The 14949-nt window shown below is 36.0% G+C and overlaps 1 protein-coding gene across 1 annotated transcript in view; it reads left to right on the plus strand.

Moving 5' to 3' along the window:
- The window catches only part of TRPM7 (transient receptor potential cation channel subfamily M member 7), a 53667-nt gene that overhangs the window by 25270 nt on the left and 13448 nt on the right, over positions 1 to 14949 (plus strand). The window contains exons 8-25 of the mRNA XM_064668850.1: positions 555 to 729; positions 1330 to 1453; positions 2050 to 2122; positions 2412 to 2512; positions 3329 to 3463; positions 4663 to 4716; positions 5302 to 5442; positions 5918 to 6052; positions 6666 to 6946; positions 7420 to 7648; positions 8829 to 8984; positions 9115 to 9258; positions 9910 to 10038; positions 10904 to 11188; positions 12287 to 12461; positions 13001 to 13133; positions 13932 to 14116; positions 14792 to 14924. Of these exons, the coding sequence (XP_064524920.1) occupies positions 555 to 729; positions 1330 to 1453; positions 2050 to 2122; positions 2412 to 2512; positions 3329 to 3463; positions 4663 to 4716; positions 5302 to 5442; positions 5918 to 6052; positions 6666 to 6946; positions 7420 to 7648; positions 8829 to 8984; positions 9115 to 9258; positions 9910 to 10038; positions 10904 to 11188; positions 12287 to 12461; positions 13001 to 13133; positions 13932 to 14116; positions 14792 to 14924 (2788 nt within the window). The remainder of the gene's footprint in view (positions 1 to 554; positions 730 to 1329; positions 1454 to 2049; positions 2123 to 2411; positions 2513 to 3328; positions 3464 to 4662; positions 4717 to 5301; positions 5443 to 5917; positions 6053 to 6665; positions 6947 to 7419; positions 7649 to 8828; positions 8985 to 9114; positions 9259 to 9909; positions 10039 to 10903; positions 11189 to 12286; positions 12462 to 13000; positions 13134 to 13931; positions 14117 to 14791; positions 14925 to 14949) is intronic.

Genomic DNA, 14949 nt, shown 5'->3' on the forward strand with positions numbered 1-14949 from the left:
TTCACTTGCAGTTGCACAATGGGGCAATTGAGTTTGTAGAACGTCATCTGTTTGTGCAAAGAAGCCATGACTTATTTTTGGGCGTTTTCCCAATTATGGAGCAACATGTTTGACTCTTCTAGGAATGCTTGCTTTCGCAATATTTCCTATCAGTAGAGGGTTTCTGTGTACCCATATTCAAATTATATATGTATTGTCATATGTATAGTATGTCATTGTCAAACTATTTGAGGGAAGTTAGAGGAGGAGTTCCAAAAGAAAAATTTTTCAATTTTCTGCCTTAGTTCGTGAATATTTCTGTGAAGAATCTCCTCTGTTCTGTAGACTGTATTCCATTGTATTTACCAGCTTTCCAGTGCTTTCCTCCCAGCCCAAAGTATAAACAGTGCTTGAAACCATGTATTAACAACAGTTCACTGTCTGACAGGCAGCACTTTAATTTTTATTCAATGAAAGGGGCAAACTTGATTTATTAAATGTGTAAAATTGATCTTAGCATTCCCTATACACCTACAACATTGTCTGGTTTTCATTACTTATTTGCAACTTTCCAGGAATTGGTCAAGGTGTGCCTGTGGTGGCACTTGTGTTCGAAGGGGGCCCAAATGTCATCCTCACAGTTTTAGACTTCCTTCAGGAAAGTCCCCCGGTGCCGGTGGTGGTGTGTGAAGGAACTGGCAGAGCTGCAGACATACTGGCCTATGTTCACAAGCAAACAGAGGAGGGAGGGTAAGTCCCAGCACTGCCAGCCAAACTATCTGTCGTACATAGGTGGGTTTTGAGATCATTTCCTAATGAATTTGTGCAAGAGCCTTTTCTCTTTAGTGCAGAAAACACTTGGCTATTTCAACTGTCATTTCAAATAATAAGAGGGATGTGGTCAGGCTCCACAATTCTTAGCGACTTCTAGTTAGTTGTCAGCCTTGCATAAATCCTTAAACATACTGGGTCCTTGTTGCAGGGGCTGCCTCAGGCAGGAGGCAGGGGTCTGATGTAGCTGTAAACCAAACAGCTTTGCCCATGGTAAGATCACAAGCAGATTATTCAGCAAAGTAAGTGTCAAAATCTTTTCGTCGATGGTATCTCAGAATTCAATAAGGGAAGGAAAGGGAGAGAGAGCTGAGTTACTTTTATGAGGCAGTAGCAGAAAATCGTAGATTAAGCAACCTATACTTTCTAAAGGTTACCCAAGGTTTTGCCACAGAAACAGTGATAATCTTATAGATCGCAGGACTCTGAATAGGCATGTTGAAACTAATTAAATGAGTTGTTGTTCTTTCTGTTCACGTATAAAACAATTGCTTTCCTGTTTGTTTGTTTCAATCTCAGGAATGTTCCTGAGGGTGCTGAGCCTGAAATCATTTCAACCATCAAAAAGACATTTAACTTTGGTCAAAGTGAAGCAGTTCATTTGTTTCAGACACTGATGGAATGCATGAAAAAAAAAGAACTTGTAAGTAGATCTTGCCATAAAATTTTCTATGCAAGGTGCATGCATTTATGGATATATGATATGATTTTTTGTTTCCTTTTTTTTGTACTTTTAGTTATGACTACTAACAAAAGTGTACTATCTCTGCATGTTTTAAACAGAATCACCTCATAAAGTTTTGTATGTAGTTCAGGGACTGATGTCTCATTTGGACATCATATTATGTTGGTTTAAAATTACCATATTCAGCTAAATATGTTTGCTGGCAGGTTAATCTCGACCTAGAATGAACTGGAGAGGTAAACAGGGTCCTGTGTTATAGACAAGAGAGTATTGTAATCACAGTAGGAAGAGATGTTCAAATTGATTGAAGAGTGTGAAGGATTTGTGCTCTGCCTTTACCTGTAATGGATTGTCTTGTGTGACACCCAGTTAGGAAAACAAAACAAAAGAGTGCGTGCTAAATGCTTAAATCAAGCGTAGCAGGCTTAAATTGCATCAAAGACAAAGTGTCTTTTATGTCAGGAATTGAAATAGATTAAAAAAGACTGGAGCTAATCACCTTTGCCCAAAAATAACTTCAAAATATGTTTTCCTCATTTTTCCCTTTTGGACAGATTACAGTTTTTCATATTGGGTCAGATGAACACCAGGACATTGATGTTGCAATACTTACAGCTTTGTTAAAAGGTGAGACTTAATTTTAAGAGCATTTGGAACCTCCAGCTATTATTGTTTAGTCTGTATATGACGGATTATTTATACAATACTATAGCCAGTAGGAATCTTTAGTTTTTAAACAAAAAAAGTATTTATTGTGTTTTCTCATTGCATAATACCATAATGTGACATAAATAATAAAATATGGTGTATAGCTTTGTAGTGGATTGCTTGATTTGGTCTTTTTAGGAAGTAAGAATGTTTATTAGCTTGTATTTTAATTAATTTTATATTTTCTTCAATGTGTTTGCTTCTAAAGGCACGAATGCATCTGCATTTGACCAGCTTGTTCTTACACTTGCGTGGGACAGAGTTGACATAGCCAAAAATCACGTTTTTGTTTATGGGCAACAATGGCTGGTATGTAATGGTCTGGATTAAGCAAAATTATAATTATGATGACTTCTAAAAGAGAAGCACAATTTACTGTAAAGAATGAATCTTTTGACTTTTGTAGAGAGAGACTGTAGAATACTGACACACTTATTTGTGCACACTGCATAGTCTTACAGCTGTTTTGCTGTTATGTATTTGAAAATGGTTCAAAAATTTTAGAAATGTGCTAAGTCTCCTGAATAACTAGCAGAGCAAAGACATTACAAAAGGTGGAAGCTGAATTCATGTTAGTCAGATGCTCTTTATTCCTTGCAGCTGCATGATCATGGAAAGTTATTAAGCAGCATCTACTAAAATGCACTATTGGGACACTGGGAGTGTCTTTTGAGGCAGGGACAAAATGTCTGTTTCTTGCAGTTTGAAAATTAGTTTAAAAACTGCATGGTGGCTCTTGCCTTTTCCCCTTTTTACTGAAAAAATAAAACACAAACTTATTGAGTGTGCAGTCAGAAGTATGTACTGTAAGGCTTATTGACTGAAATGGTGGTTCCAACCATTTGTCTTCAAAGCAAATAGTGGTTTAAGTGTTTTATATCTGTGTTTTATCCAATATCAATCTGTGAGAACAGCTTAATCATGTTAAACCAAATGTCTACTTAGTCCCATGTACTATCTCACTAGGAGATACCTCTGAAACAGTTAAAGTCTTCAGAATACCAAAGGTGACACCTTTATAGACATGTAAGGTTTCTACAGCCCTGTAAATGAATGAGGTTGACACATTGTGATGCCCTGTTTTACTGGCTCTCTCCAGTTAACCTTGTTACTTATTTGTTGTAGGTTGGCTCCCTGGAACAGGCTATGTTGGATGCTCTCGTGATGGATAGAGTTGCATTTGTGAAACTTCTGATTGAAAATGGAGTAAGCATGCACAAATTTCTTACAATTCCCAGGCTGGAAGAACTTTATAACACAGTAAGTAAATGATTGCTTTTTAAGCTACTTTTAGAACAGTTTTTTAGTTGCTCAGCATGTTGGATACTGGGTTGTGTGCACCAGTCTGAAGGTGTGTTACAGCCCTTGTGGAACTCATGAAATGTGTAAACCCTCCTCACAGCAGAGAAGAGAACAAGAGAAAGGCAGATGGGTGAAACTTGTGCACAAAATATGGGATTTGTAGGGCTTCATAGAATGAATTCTGTCTATAGCAGTTAACATTATCACAATAGTTGTAAAAATAGTTCAATTTGTGAACCTGCATAATTGTAAATATTACTTAGAAAAATTTTGTTGCTCTAGATGTTGATTTAAGAATTTCAAGGTAGTTTTGCCTAACACTTAAGTATTCCACCAAAAATTAGCTAATGTAGTAGTACACATGTACTAATGAATGGTACACAAATATGGCTTAGGCTTGCATTGACAGTCTCGTTTTCTGCTTTTGCCAAAGAAAAAAAAAAGAAAAAAGAATTAATTCTTTAGCCAATAGAGCTCTGTAAAGAAGCCCATGTGATAAGGTTTTTTTTTATTAGCTGTGTTTTTAATTATTTTAAACAAGTAATTAAATAATTAAATTCAACTATTTAATTAAATAAATTAAATAATTAATTTTAAAAATAAATAATACAATGTTGCTTTTACATGCTTGATGTGCTTTTGATAGAGTCTGTGTGGGAGATGGGGCTAACCATATGTCTGTAAGTGTAACAGTTCATACACTCACAGGAAATCAGAGAAGGTATTAAAATCCACTTTAGTGAAAAGGGGGATTGTTCAGACTAAAATTTAAAATGTAAGGGAGCTTTTACTATGGATCCTGCAATACTGTAAACATGAATATCAGTCTGTGTTCCTGAAAATTCATTCTGCTTTTTGTATTCTGGTTTTGTTGGGATTTTATTTTTTGGTTGGTCTTTCCTTTTTTGGACAAACTGTGGGTGTAATATTATGCCCCAAACTAAAACGGAAGTAAAATGCAGCAAAAAAGGAAATAGTCTGTAGCTACTACAATACTGTGATGTATTGCATCTGTTGCATTTCTGTTTGTTTAAAAGCTAGGGATTTTTTTATTTGAGCCAACATGCAAAAGTGTTTGGCTTGTACTATGATTTTTTCGTGTTGCCGCTGCACGTGAATTTCTCATTCCAAACGTTTTTCTTCTCTTTTTTATGCAGAAACAAGGCCCAACTAACCCAACACTCTTTCATCTTGTTCGGGACGTCAAACAGGTATGCTGTAAATGTACAAATCTGTCAAAACAGCAATGGTAGTTTTATGGAAATTTATTCTATTTGACTGTCCATTTGATCTGTAGCTTATTAATTAGGTTTTATTGTAAGTAATAAGTTACCTCTTCAGACATTTTGTTCTTTACAATACTTGCTGTTGTATGCTTGGTGCCCTGCTGCCTGAAAGATGTTAAACCTGAAGAATGTTGTCTTCTTCATCTTCCTTTTGAAAATTTTCCTTCTTGGGGGGATGGAAAACTGATACTCTCAGCTAGGAGTACTTCTGTTAAAACAAAAGACAAAAAACCAGTGTGTCCCTCCTGCCCCCAAGGAAATAAACATCTGTTCTGCTTCTGCTAAGGGAGATTGTATAGAACAGAAGCTATAACCTGGTCTTTCTTTGAAAATAATAACTATTGAGCCATGTAGATGTTTCTTCGTTGTTGTCTTGATGTGGTTTTCTTTTTTAATAATGAAATTTTGTTTGTTTTTGTTATTTAGAGCTGTGATAGAACATGTAGAAACACTCTAAGCAAGCTTAAGATTATAATTTGAAAAACTAAAAAATACCTTTTGTATTCCTAGGGAAATCTTCCTCCAGGATATAAAATCAACCTGATTGATGTGGGACTGGTTATTGAATATCTGATGGGAGGAACCTATAGATGCACCTACACAAGGAAACGGTTCAGAGCGATATACAACAGTCTCAGCGGGAACAATCGGGTACGTAGCAGTGGGGGAACGGGACCTATGTTCTCAATTAAAATGTGTTTTGGAGGAAAATTGGGTCCATGTTGTTTTGTTCCTCTTGTTAATGGACTACTTTTCAAGGCAGTGGTAAGGCCTATGAGGGCAGCTGAGAGCTGGTTTCGGATTGAGAGCAAACAAAAGGATTTGTTCTCCTGCTCCTTATTCTAGCACATCCTTATTTCTTCTCTGTGATTCCCTCTTTTCCTACTTGTAGGGGAAGAATGGGCACTAAACATGCAGATTATGTAGGGCTTGGGATTCAGACATCTTAGCTCCTTGTGTAAGCTACACTAAACAGCAAGTGTAACTGCCTATTTGGTGACTTCTTAAAAATAACGAAAACAAACAAGAAACCATGTCAAATATCCATTAAAAATTCTGGTTGTGCTGTCATGTAAGTTCATCAATGTTTCAGTAACCAGACACCTTCTCCTTATCCCTGTTACAGAGATCTAGTCGAAATCCTTCAAGTGCTACTCCTCAGATGTGTAAAAGCCACGAGTCTTTTGGTAACAGGGCAGACAAGAAGGAAAAAATGCGCCATAATCATTTCATCAAGACAGCGCAGCCATACAAACCAAAGGTATGCATGGGGAGGGGAGCATGGTGGGGGCTTGTTTCAAGCAGCTAAGACTGGAAAGCCTGGTTGAAATCCAAGTGCTCACTGAAATGTGAGTAGCAGCAATTGCATTGAGTTTTGTAAAGCTGGAATTTCAACCTTGCTTTTGTACTTGTTTCTAAATGGTAGCTGTTTTACTGGATTCTGTAAAGTGTTTCTCTTTCAGTATAGTTCTGGGTGAGCTTTGATATGCTGGGGACCAAAAAGCTTATCTTTAACACTAGCAATGGGGGAGGGGGGGAGGAACTCAGTGGATTCAGAGCAAGATTTGACCATGTATTACTACTATAAGCAGTTTCCATGAGTTTCCTCATTTGTATGTAGGTATATTAGCTACTGCTTTTCTTTTCATCTATAATTCAAAGTAACTCAAGTCTCACAGTTATTAAAATGATTTGGACTCAGCTGAAGTTTTCGAATAAAAGTTCCAGCTGCTTTTCAAGTCTTCAGAAATTCTTTTTTTCTTTTTTATAATTATATATAATTTGGTATTGGATCACTCAGCATTTTATTTCAAGCTTATGCAACGACCGAGTATAGAGACTTAAAAATGTAACTTCCTGCTTTTATTTTAAAGATTGACACTGGTGCAGAAGAGGGAAAAAAGAAAAGAACCAAAGATGAAATAGTAGACATAGATGATCCTGAAACGAGACGTTTTGCTTATCCTCTCAACGAGCTGCTGTTGTGGGCGGTGTTAATGAAGAGGCAGAAAATGGCCCTTTTCTTCTGGCAGCACGGCGAGGAGTCCATGGCAAAAGCTTTGGTTGCTTGCAAAGTGTATCGTTCAATGGCATATGAAGCAAAACAAAGTGACCTTGTTGATGATACTTCAGAAGAACTGAAACAGTATTCCAAGTAAATTACGTTTATATTGTTCAAAATATTTTCTTGGCATTTGCAATAAAGTATATATGAACTATATATGAACAAAACAAACTGTTCTATTAGCACACTTGAAGACAATTCCTTTTTGCAAAAAAAGGATTGAGTGGCACTCTAGTAGAAGTTTCATATTAGATATTGCTCCCTCTTGAGAGCTGTTACAAGTCTTTATTTATAGTTGAATTAAAAGAACAATGAATGTGCCATTTACTTCTGTGTAATTTCTGAGCATGTTTTAATAGCTGTTTGTAGCATGCATATGTTTTTAATAGAAACCACAGATTGATGTGTTATAGTTACAAATTACCATGTATCTGCACAGAAGGGTCAAATAATAGTCCCTTCAAGTTGTGCTATTGGGAATTTGTACAGGAAAATTCACGCTAAACTGAAGGTCATTTTCTATAGATACTATATTTTGTTTTGTTGTTTTTTCTTCATTCTAGTGAGTTTGGCCAACTGGCAGTTGAGCTGTTAGAACAGTCCTTCCGACAGGATGAGACTATGGCCATGAAATTATTAACCTATGAGCTTAAAAACTGGAGCAACTCCACTTGTCTGAAGTTGGCAGTGTCGTCCAGGCTCCGTCCCTTTGTAGCACACACTTGTACACAGATGTTGTTATCGGATATGTGGATGGGAAGGCTGAACATGAGGAAGAATTCTTGGTACAAAGTAAGTGTTGTTGCAGTTTTTTGGTGTAAAAAGGGCCAATGGAGTTTATGTTTAAAGGGAAGGAAAGTGTGTGTTTAAATGCTATTAGTATAAAGCTTCCACAACTATAGCTTACATTAATAAATCCTGTAAACCAGTCTCCTATAACATAATCAAAACTGGAAGTATTTGTTGTAAACTCTTCTTTTGACACTCTATTATCTTTTCAAATAAGGTACAGAAATATAGAAGGCAAAAACCAGGCAAGTAGCCTTTAATCAGAGGCTTAAAGAGATCATGTGAATACTAATCCACTACTAAAAACAAAGTAGTAACAAACCTTAACAGATGGAAAACCCGCTGTAAGACTGTAGTTTTGTGCGTTTTGGCTTTTTACAGGGAGCACATAATTCCTATTTTGGAGGAACTGAGCAAAAGCAGGGCACAGAACAAAACAAGGGTAGGCAAATCGGGGACAGGTGTTCCAGTGGTGGCCTTTGTGATGTAGATCAATTGAACCAAAATGGGAGTTGCATATTTCTTTGAGATGGTGTGCCAAAAAACCTGATTGTTGCTAGAAATATAATGAAATAAAACTTTCCTACAAAATATCTACAAGCATCATTTAACTTGTGACCTACTAAAATCTCGTTTGATAACTGATTAACCATTTTCTTGCTTGCTTTGTAACATGCTAATGACAGTAAATAGCTTTCACTTACTCTCTTCATCTATACCTTAGCCCATTTTTCTGCCATAAATTGAAAAAACAACCCAAAACCAAACAAACACCACTCCTCTCTCCCCCTGCAAACCACAACCTTGTATATGCATTTAAAATACACTTTAACTGTACACAGCTCTAGAGTTTCTGGGAGTGGATTAAATAACAGAGTGTGAACAGGACATCTCTATCTTCAGTCTTGAAGTAGATTCTTTCTAGTAGCTTTTAGTTTTGGAATTTGTTGGTTTTTTCCCATTTCCTTTATCTTCAAATCAAGAAACACTCTGAATATGTGATCTTAGGCTCTTAAGTGTATGTACAAGTAGTAACAACTAATTATTTTTTACATTTTTCCCCCTCAGTAACAAGCAAGTGAAATTTAAATTATATATTTTCAGAGGATATTCTGTGTGTTGGTGTATTCTGATACTTTAATGTAGCTGTGAACTATTTGCACTTAGTCATCATGTTTTCCAGGTGATACTGAGTATTTTACTCCCTCCTGCAATACTGCTGTTGGAATATAAGACCAAGGCTGAAATGTCACACATTCCTCAGTCTCAAGACGCACATCAAATGGCAATGGATGACAGTGAAATCAACTTCCAGACTGTAGCAGATGAAATACCTATGGTAATGTGGGGCAGGGGGAGGTATTAAAGCAATATTCCTAACAAACAGTTACATTTTTAAGTCAAGAGTTGAAATGAATGTCAAAAGGCATATGTTTCTGTGTGTGAAGTTAACAGTCCTTTCATTTTAGGAGGTTTTTAAAGAAGTAAAGATCTTGGACAGTTCTTTGGAAAAGCACGATATGGAGACTCCAGCAAAACCTAAAAGACTCCCAATTACGCAGAAGTTTTATGCATTTTATCACGCTCCAATTGTGAAGTTTTGGTTTAATACGGTGAGTTTTTTTCTGTGTGGTGTGTATTTCATTTGAAAATGAAGGTTACATTTTGGTTCTTTTCCCAGCATGTAGCTCTGACTGAATCAAAGGTTAAGCACTATTCAAAAAAACCCTTACCTTGCTAAGCTGGAAATGAGAAGTACCTGATTTTGAAAAACTGCATATGCACATGCCATGCCCTGTGGTTTGGGTTGTTTTGAAGTTCATGATGTTGGCTTTAGAAATACCTTTTTTTTTAATTTTTATTTTTTTTTAAGCTAAGAGAGTAATTAGCATGAACGTTTTTATTCTGGGCTGAGTAATTAGTTTCATCAGTTGCTAGCAGGAGTTCTATAACCATCTGTTAGGCTGAAGTGTTCATGCACTGCTCTGTTTCAATTACTGTAATAGAATTTATACTAAAGGAAAATAGCTGTAATAAGAGTAAAGCTTTGCTAACAATAAATAGCTTGTTACAGCTATTTTTCCTCTTCTAATATGAAAATGTTTCTATCCCCTTATAAATAGAAACTTGTCTGCTTAAATGGGTAAATACAGTCCTGTAATCCTATTTGAAGTTTTTATTGTGTACCACATCAGAAGATTCCATGCACATCTAAAAAGAACCCTTCAGTAATTATATGTATAATATTTATTTGTGTTTTTTAGTTGGCATATTTAGGATTCCTCATGCTCTACACATTTGTGGTTCTTGTAAAGATGGAAGAATTACCATCCGTTCAGGAGTGGATTGTTATTGCTTACATTTTCACATCAGCAATTGAGAAAATCCGTGAGGTATGCCTCTAACAGTCTGGGATTTTAGCTTTCTTTGTCAGTTAAAACAATATGCTTGAAACTATGATTCAGTAAGCAAAAGAACCCAAGAACTTCAAGCATCAGAGCGTGTGATGTGATACCTTTATCTTAAACTTTGGTATAGGCTGGGGGTGGAGTACTATAAAACAAGGTGGATTTTTCTTTCTAAATATTAAGGAACTGGCAATAACATGCTGGTCAGATTTCTTTGGTTAAAACACATCACTCTCTGCCCTCCCCAGTTGATTGCTACTTTTTTTGATTCTGTAACTCCCTGCCAACAAGTTGCAATGCAATAAACAACCTTACTTTTCTGGCTGGTGAAACGTGTATTTATTTATTAGTGTCAGTCAGACTCTACCACTGTGCCATGACCAAGATATCAAAACAAAAATAAAAAGGTTTACTGAGACAGGATAGCTATCATAACTACAACATTCCTGGTCAGCAAGAGACTTTTGAGGATTTTTAAAAGCATTTTTAAATGGGAAAGAGAAAGCTAGTTCTTTAATCTGGTACCTCAGGCCCAACTGAAGGGGCAGATAATGGGGCTTGTTTTGCAACAGTAACCTCCTCAAAAGAAATAAAAACACCACCAAACCCCACCAAACTCCAAATTCCTTCACAAATTGTTTAGACAGAGCGAAACATGCATCCTCCTCTCCTTGTTGTGAAGCTGACACAGTTAAACACTGGCTTTGATTTCTCAGTGAATAAGAATTATCCATTTGAATAGATATTTTATTTTTGCAAGTATAAAAATATTAGTGATTCGTATGTTTCACTGTTGGTCCCTGTGCAATAAATATGAACAGTCCTGACCTTTATTTTTATTTTTTTACAGATTTTTATGTCAGAGGCTGGGAAGATTAATCAGAAGATCAAAGTGTGGTTCAGTGATTACTTCAATATCAGTGACACAGTTGCCATTGTCACTTTTTTCATTGGGTTTGCATTAAGATTTGGAGCAAAGGGGAATTTTGGAGAAAACACTTACAGAGAAAATTATGTCTTTGTTGCTGGAAGAATAACATACTGTCTCAATATAATTTTTTGGTATGTGCGATTACTGGATTTTCTAGCTGTAAATCAACAGGCTGGACCTTATGTTATGATGATTGGGAAAATGGTAAGTACTACTTTTGTTACTGATATTTTTTTACCAACTGAAATTTGTTTTCCTTGCTGCATCCATTTACAATTTCCCTCATAGTTTTATTTAGCAAAAGGTTGCTTATCCTGGTGTAATTTGTTAACAACTCTGTGTGCAGAATTAGCTTGCTGGAATATCACTTTAAGTGTTTCAAAGTGAGCACTGATTAGAAGGCTTCCTTTATTATGGAGCTTTCTGTGTCACATAATTGTAAGAAACTGGCAAATCTTTCTCCTCTGTTGTGTTTTGTTCTTAGCTGTCAGAGACTTAAATGAATATGATGAAGCCTTTTTCTTGACTGAGCTGGCATCGCTTCCCATTTGGGCCTGAGATTTATTTATAACTTTTGTACTCCTTAGGGCAGGACTTTGACTTGTTTTGTGTCCTAAAGCACCTAATGTTTTTGTGCTGTGGAAAATTGGGAATAGATTGTGGCCCTGTTCTTGTCTAATCACGTAAAAAATATTCAAATTGTTTGAAATTAAATAACCTGGCTCTACTGTCAGTAGCTCTTGTAAATGTTAAAAAATATATTGAGTCTTGAGTGCTGTATATATGAAGGTGGAAAGGGTTTTTATGCTTCTTATTTCTATAAAACGGTTCCTAAAAAGTTGAATCTGTCATTCCTTGAAAACGAGGGCATCAAGTCGCTCATGTCTCACTTTGATTTCTTGCAAGAGGCATAGGTTCTGTGTTCCAGCCTTTGGAAAACTACCTCTGGGTTTTGTGCAGCTATTCAGTACATTTAGGAAGGAATGTTTCTCTCTGTCAGCTGCTACTCATGCACGTATTAAGTATTAGAGTTATGAAGGAAATACTTTCAGTTGCCTTTGGCCAGGGATACTAAGTAAGCTCTAAGAAAGGACACAGAAAAAACCCCAACATTTGTGTGGGTTTTTTAACATGATTCGTTATTTAACAAAAATTTCTGACTGAAATATAAGTGTCCTGGACTTTTTTCCATATATAATTCTTAGAATTCATCAAGTGTACACTGTCACTGTTAAAGTGTTTCAAGTTGTGAAATCATAGTTATGATCTCATGGATTAACTGACTTTTTTGTGTGTTAATAGGTGGCCAACATGTTTTACATTGTGGTGATTATGGCCCTTGTACTACTTAGTTTCGGTGTTCCCAGGAAGGCAATATTGTATCCTGATGAGGCACCCTCTTGGACTCTTGCTAGAGATATTGTGTTCCATCCATACTGGATGATTTTTGGTGAAGTGTATGCCTATGAAATTGATGGTAAGACACTGCAATTTTGAAACAAATAAAGAGAAAACTTACTCTGATTAAATCTTCTCGAGATCTTACAAAATTCCAATTTTATGAAGTGAAATGCCTGCTATTGTTGACATTGGTTCCATTCATTGGATTATCTCCTCTTTGTGGGCTGCAGCTGTGTAACTTCTTGACCTGACTTTTTCATTATCCTTTCTAAAGCTTGAATGGCTTAGAATGAAAACTTCTTTGTAATCACAGTTTCTCACAAGGTTGTTCATAGCAAGATACTGGAATCCTTCCCCACAGCTGTCATGCCCTTTTGGCTGTGGTGGTGTACTCTGCTTTTTAAAAAAATATGATAATGTGATTATGCCATAGTATTAACCAGATACTTTGGTATTTTTCTACCATGTCCTAAATGCATGGAGACATTTGGAATTGCAGAACCAGTGCATGATGGTTGTTACAAACTTTGTGACCTTTTTTTTTCTGTATCTTTACCTACTGGGAGTTCTAAAAAATGTACATATCTTCTCTGTATCCTTTTTTTCCCAACACAGTATGTGCAAATGATTCTGATGAAAAAGTTGCTCATCTCTGTGGCCCAGGAACATGGTTGACCCCATTTCTTCAAGCTGTCTACCTCTTTGTACAGTACATAATCATGGTTAATCTCCTTATTGCATTTTTCAAGTAAGTATATGGATAATTGTTAATTTTTGCTAATAATTTGATAAGTTTATATTTCATTGCAATAAGATGACAAGAAAAGAAGTGATCCCAGTTCAAAGCAGTCTCAGTTTTTTCAGGTTCTAAGTGTGGTCTTTATCTCCTTCTCACTGCAAGCCCATGGCTGAGTTAGGGAACTGTGTGATCTATGACACCAGAGGAATCAGAAGTTTAAGAAAAATTGAAAGCATTTTGTAACTTCTCTTTGTTAGAAAACAAACAACATTGTTTCTTTGTCTTTATATTGACTGTTGTTCTTAAATTCATTTAATGTTCTCTAGTTGGTTGAGTTCAATTGTATTAAATTGCCTTTTATAGTTCTCCACAAGTGTTTGATTTATGGGCATAAGCAGCTCACGAACACTGGAGAATGGCAGACTGCAGGATTAATGTGGTCTGATAGAAAAATCTGGCTTTAATTAGAAATAATTTTTTTTTTGTTTGGGAAACCTGAAATTTGATCTCAGTGTGATTTATTTCTGAATAAAGGTACTGAGATGTCACCAGAAAGGAAAATTTTTTAACCCTCTCCTTGCATTAAATCATGGTGTTTTCTTGAATGTGTTTCCAACATCCACCAAAATAATTTTGAAGCAAAAAACAAGTTCATGCTTTTGTCTCTTACTTAAATGACATCAGAATTCAAGGTTGTTATGGAAGAGTTACAAAACTCCCCAACAACTACCGAACACACACCAACACCTTTCCCCCAGCCCCCAAAAAACCACCTTGGTGTGTTAATACTGTTCTGTTCCCTTTCAGCAACGTGTATTTACAAGTCAAGGCGATTTCAAACATTGTGTGGAAGTATCAGCGCTATCATTTCATTATGGCCTACCATGAAAAACCTGTTCTGCCTCCGCCGCTGATTATTCTCAGCCACATGGCTTCCCTCTTCTGTTGTATTTGTAAAAGAAGACAGACAGACAAGGCTTCAGATGGGCCAAGTATGAATAGTTATTATCCAAAAAATTGCTGTACCTTTTTTGATATGGTTAAAGCAAACTGTCAGAAAAGTGCTGTGTTCTTGGTTATAATGTATATTTTGGAGAAAGTCAAAGTGGATCTTAATTTTCCATGTTTATAATATTGGTTAAGAATCTAATTCTGTTCAGTCACAATGCTTTTATGAAGGGTATAATGCAGTCCCTAAAAATCTCCAGTTAAACTAACTTATGACAAAACCAAAAAATCAGAGAGATTTGATTTCCTGTTCTGTTAATGGAGAAGTTTTTTAGTTTTCTTTCTGTAAAACTTCTTTGAAACTTAAAAAAAATTATTGAGGAGTTCCACAGAGAATAAAATCCAGCTAAGGAATCCAGCTTGTGCCTCAGAGAAAAAGAAATTGAAGGGGTATGAGTGTAAGGAATGATAATATTGTGCACAGATCCTCTCAGAATTACTATTTTGATTCGATTTTATTGGGAATCTTTGATGTTGAACTTGTTTCTGTCAGTGAGAGACCAAGGGTCTTAGATGGCACTCTGGTAGGGTCTTTTTGTTTGTTTTTGGTTTTATTTTGGCTTTTTATTTTTAACACCCTTGGTAAAGTTCTGGCTATTAGTTTTCAGCACCTGTACAGCTTCACTGCATATGTATCATAACTGTTTAATCTCCTTTAGAACTCTTCCTGACAGAAGAAGATCAGAAGAAACTTCATGATTTTGAAGAGCTGTGTGTTGAGATGTATTTCAATGAAAAGGATGATAAATTTCATTCTGGAAGTGAGGAGAGGATTCGAGTCACATTCGAACGGTAGAATATTTGCAAATAAAATTTC

This window comes from Pseudopipra pipra, chromosome 12, assembly GCF_036250125.1.
Source record: "Pseudopipra pipra isolate bDixPip1 chromosome 12, bDixPip1.hap1, whole genome shotgun sequence".
NCBI classification, from domain to species: Eukaryota; Metazoa; Chordata; class Aves; order Passeriformes; family Pipridae; genus Pseudopipra; species Pseudopipra pipra.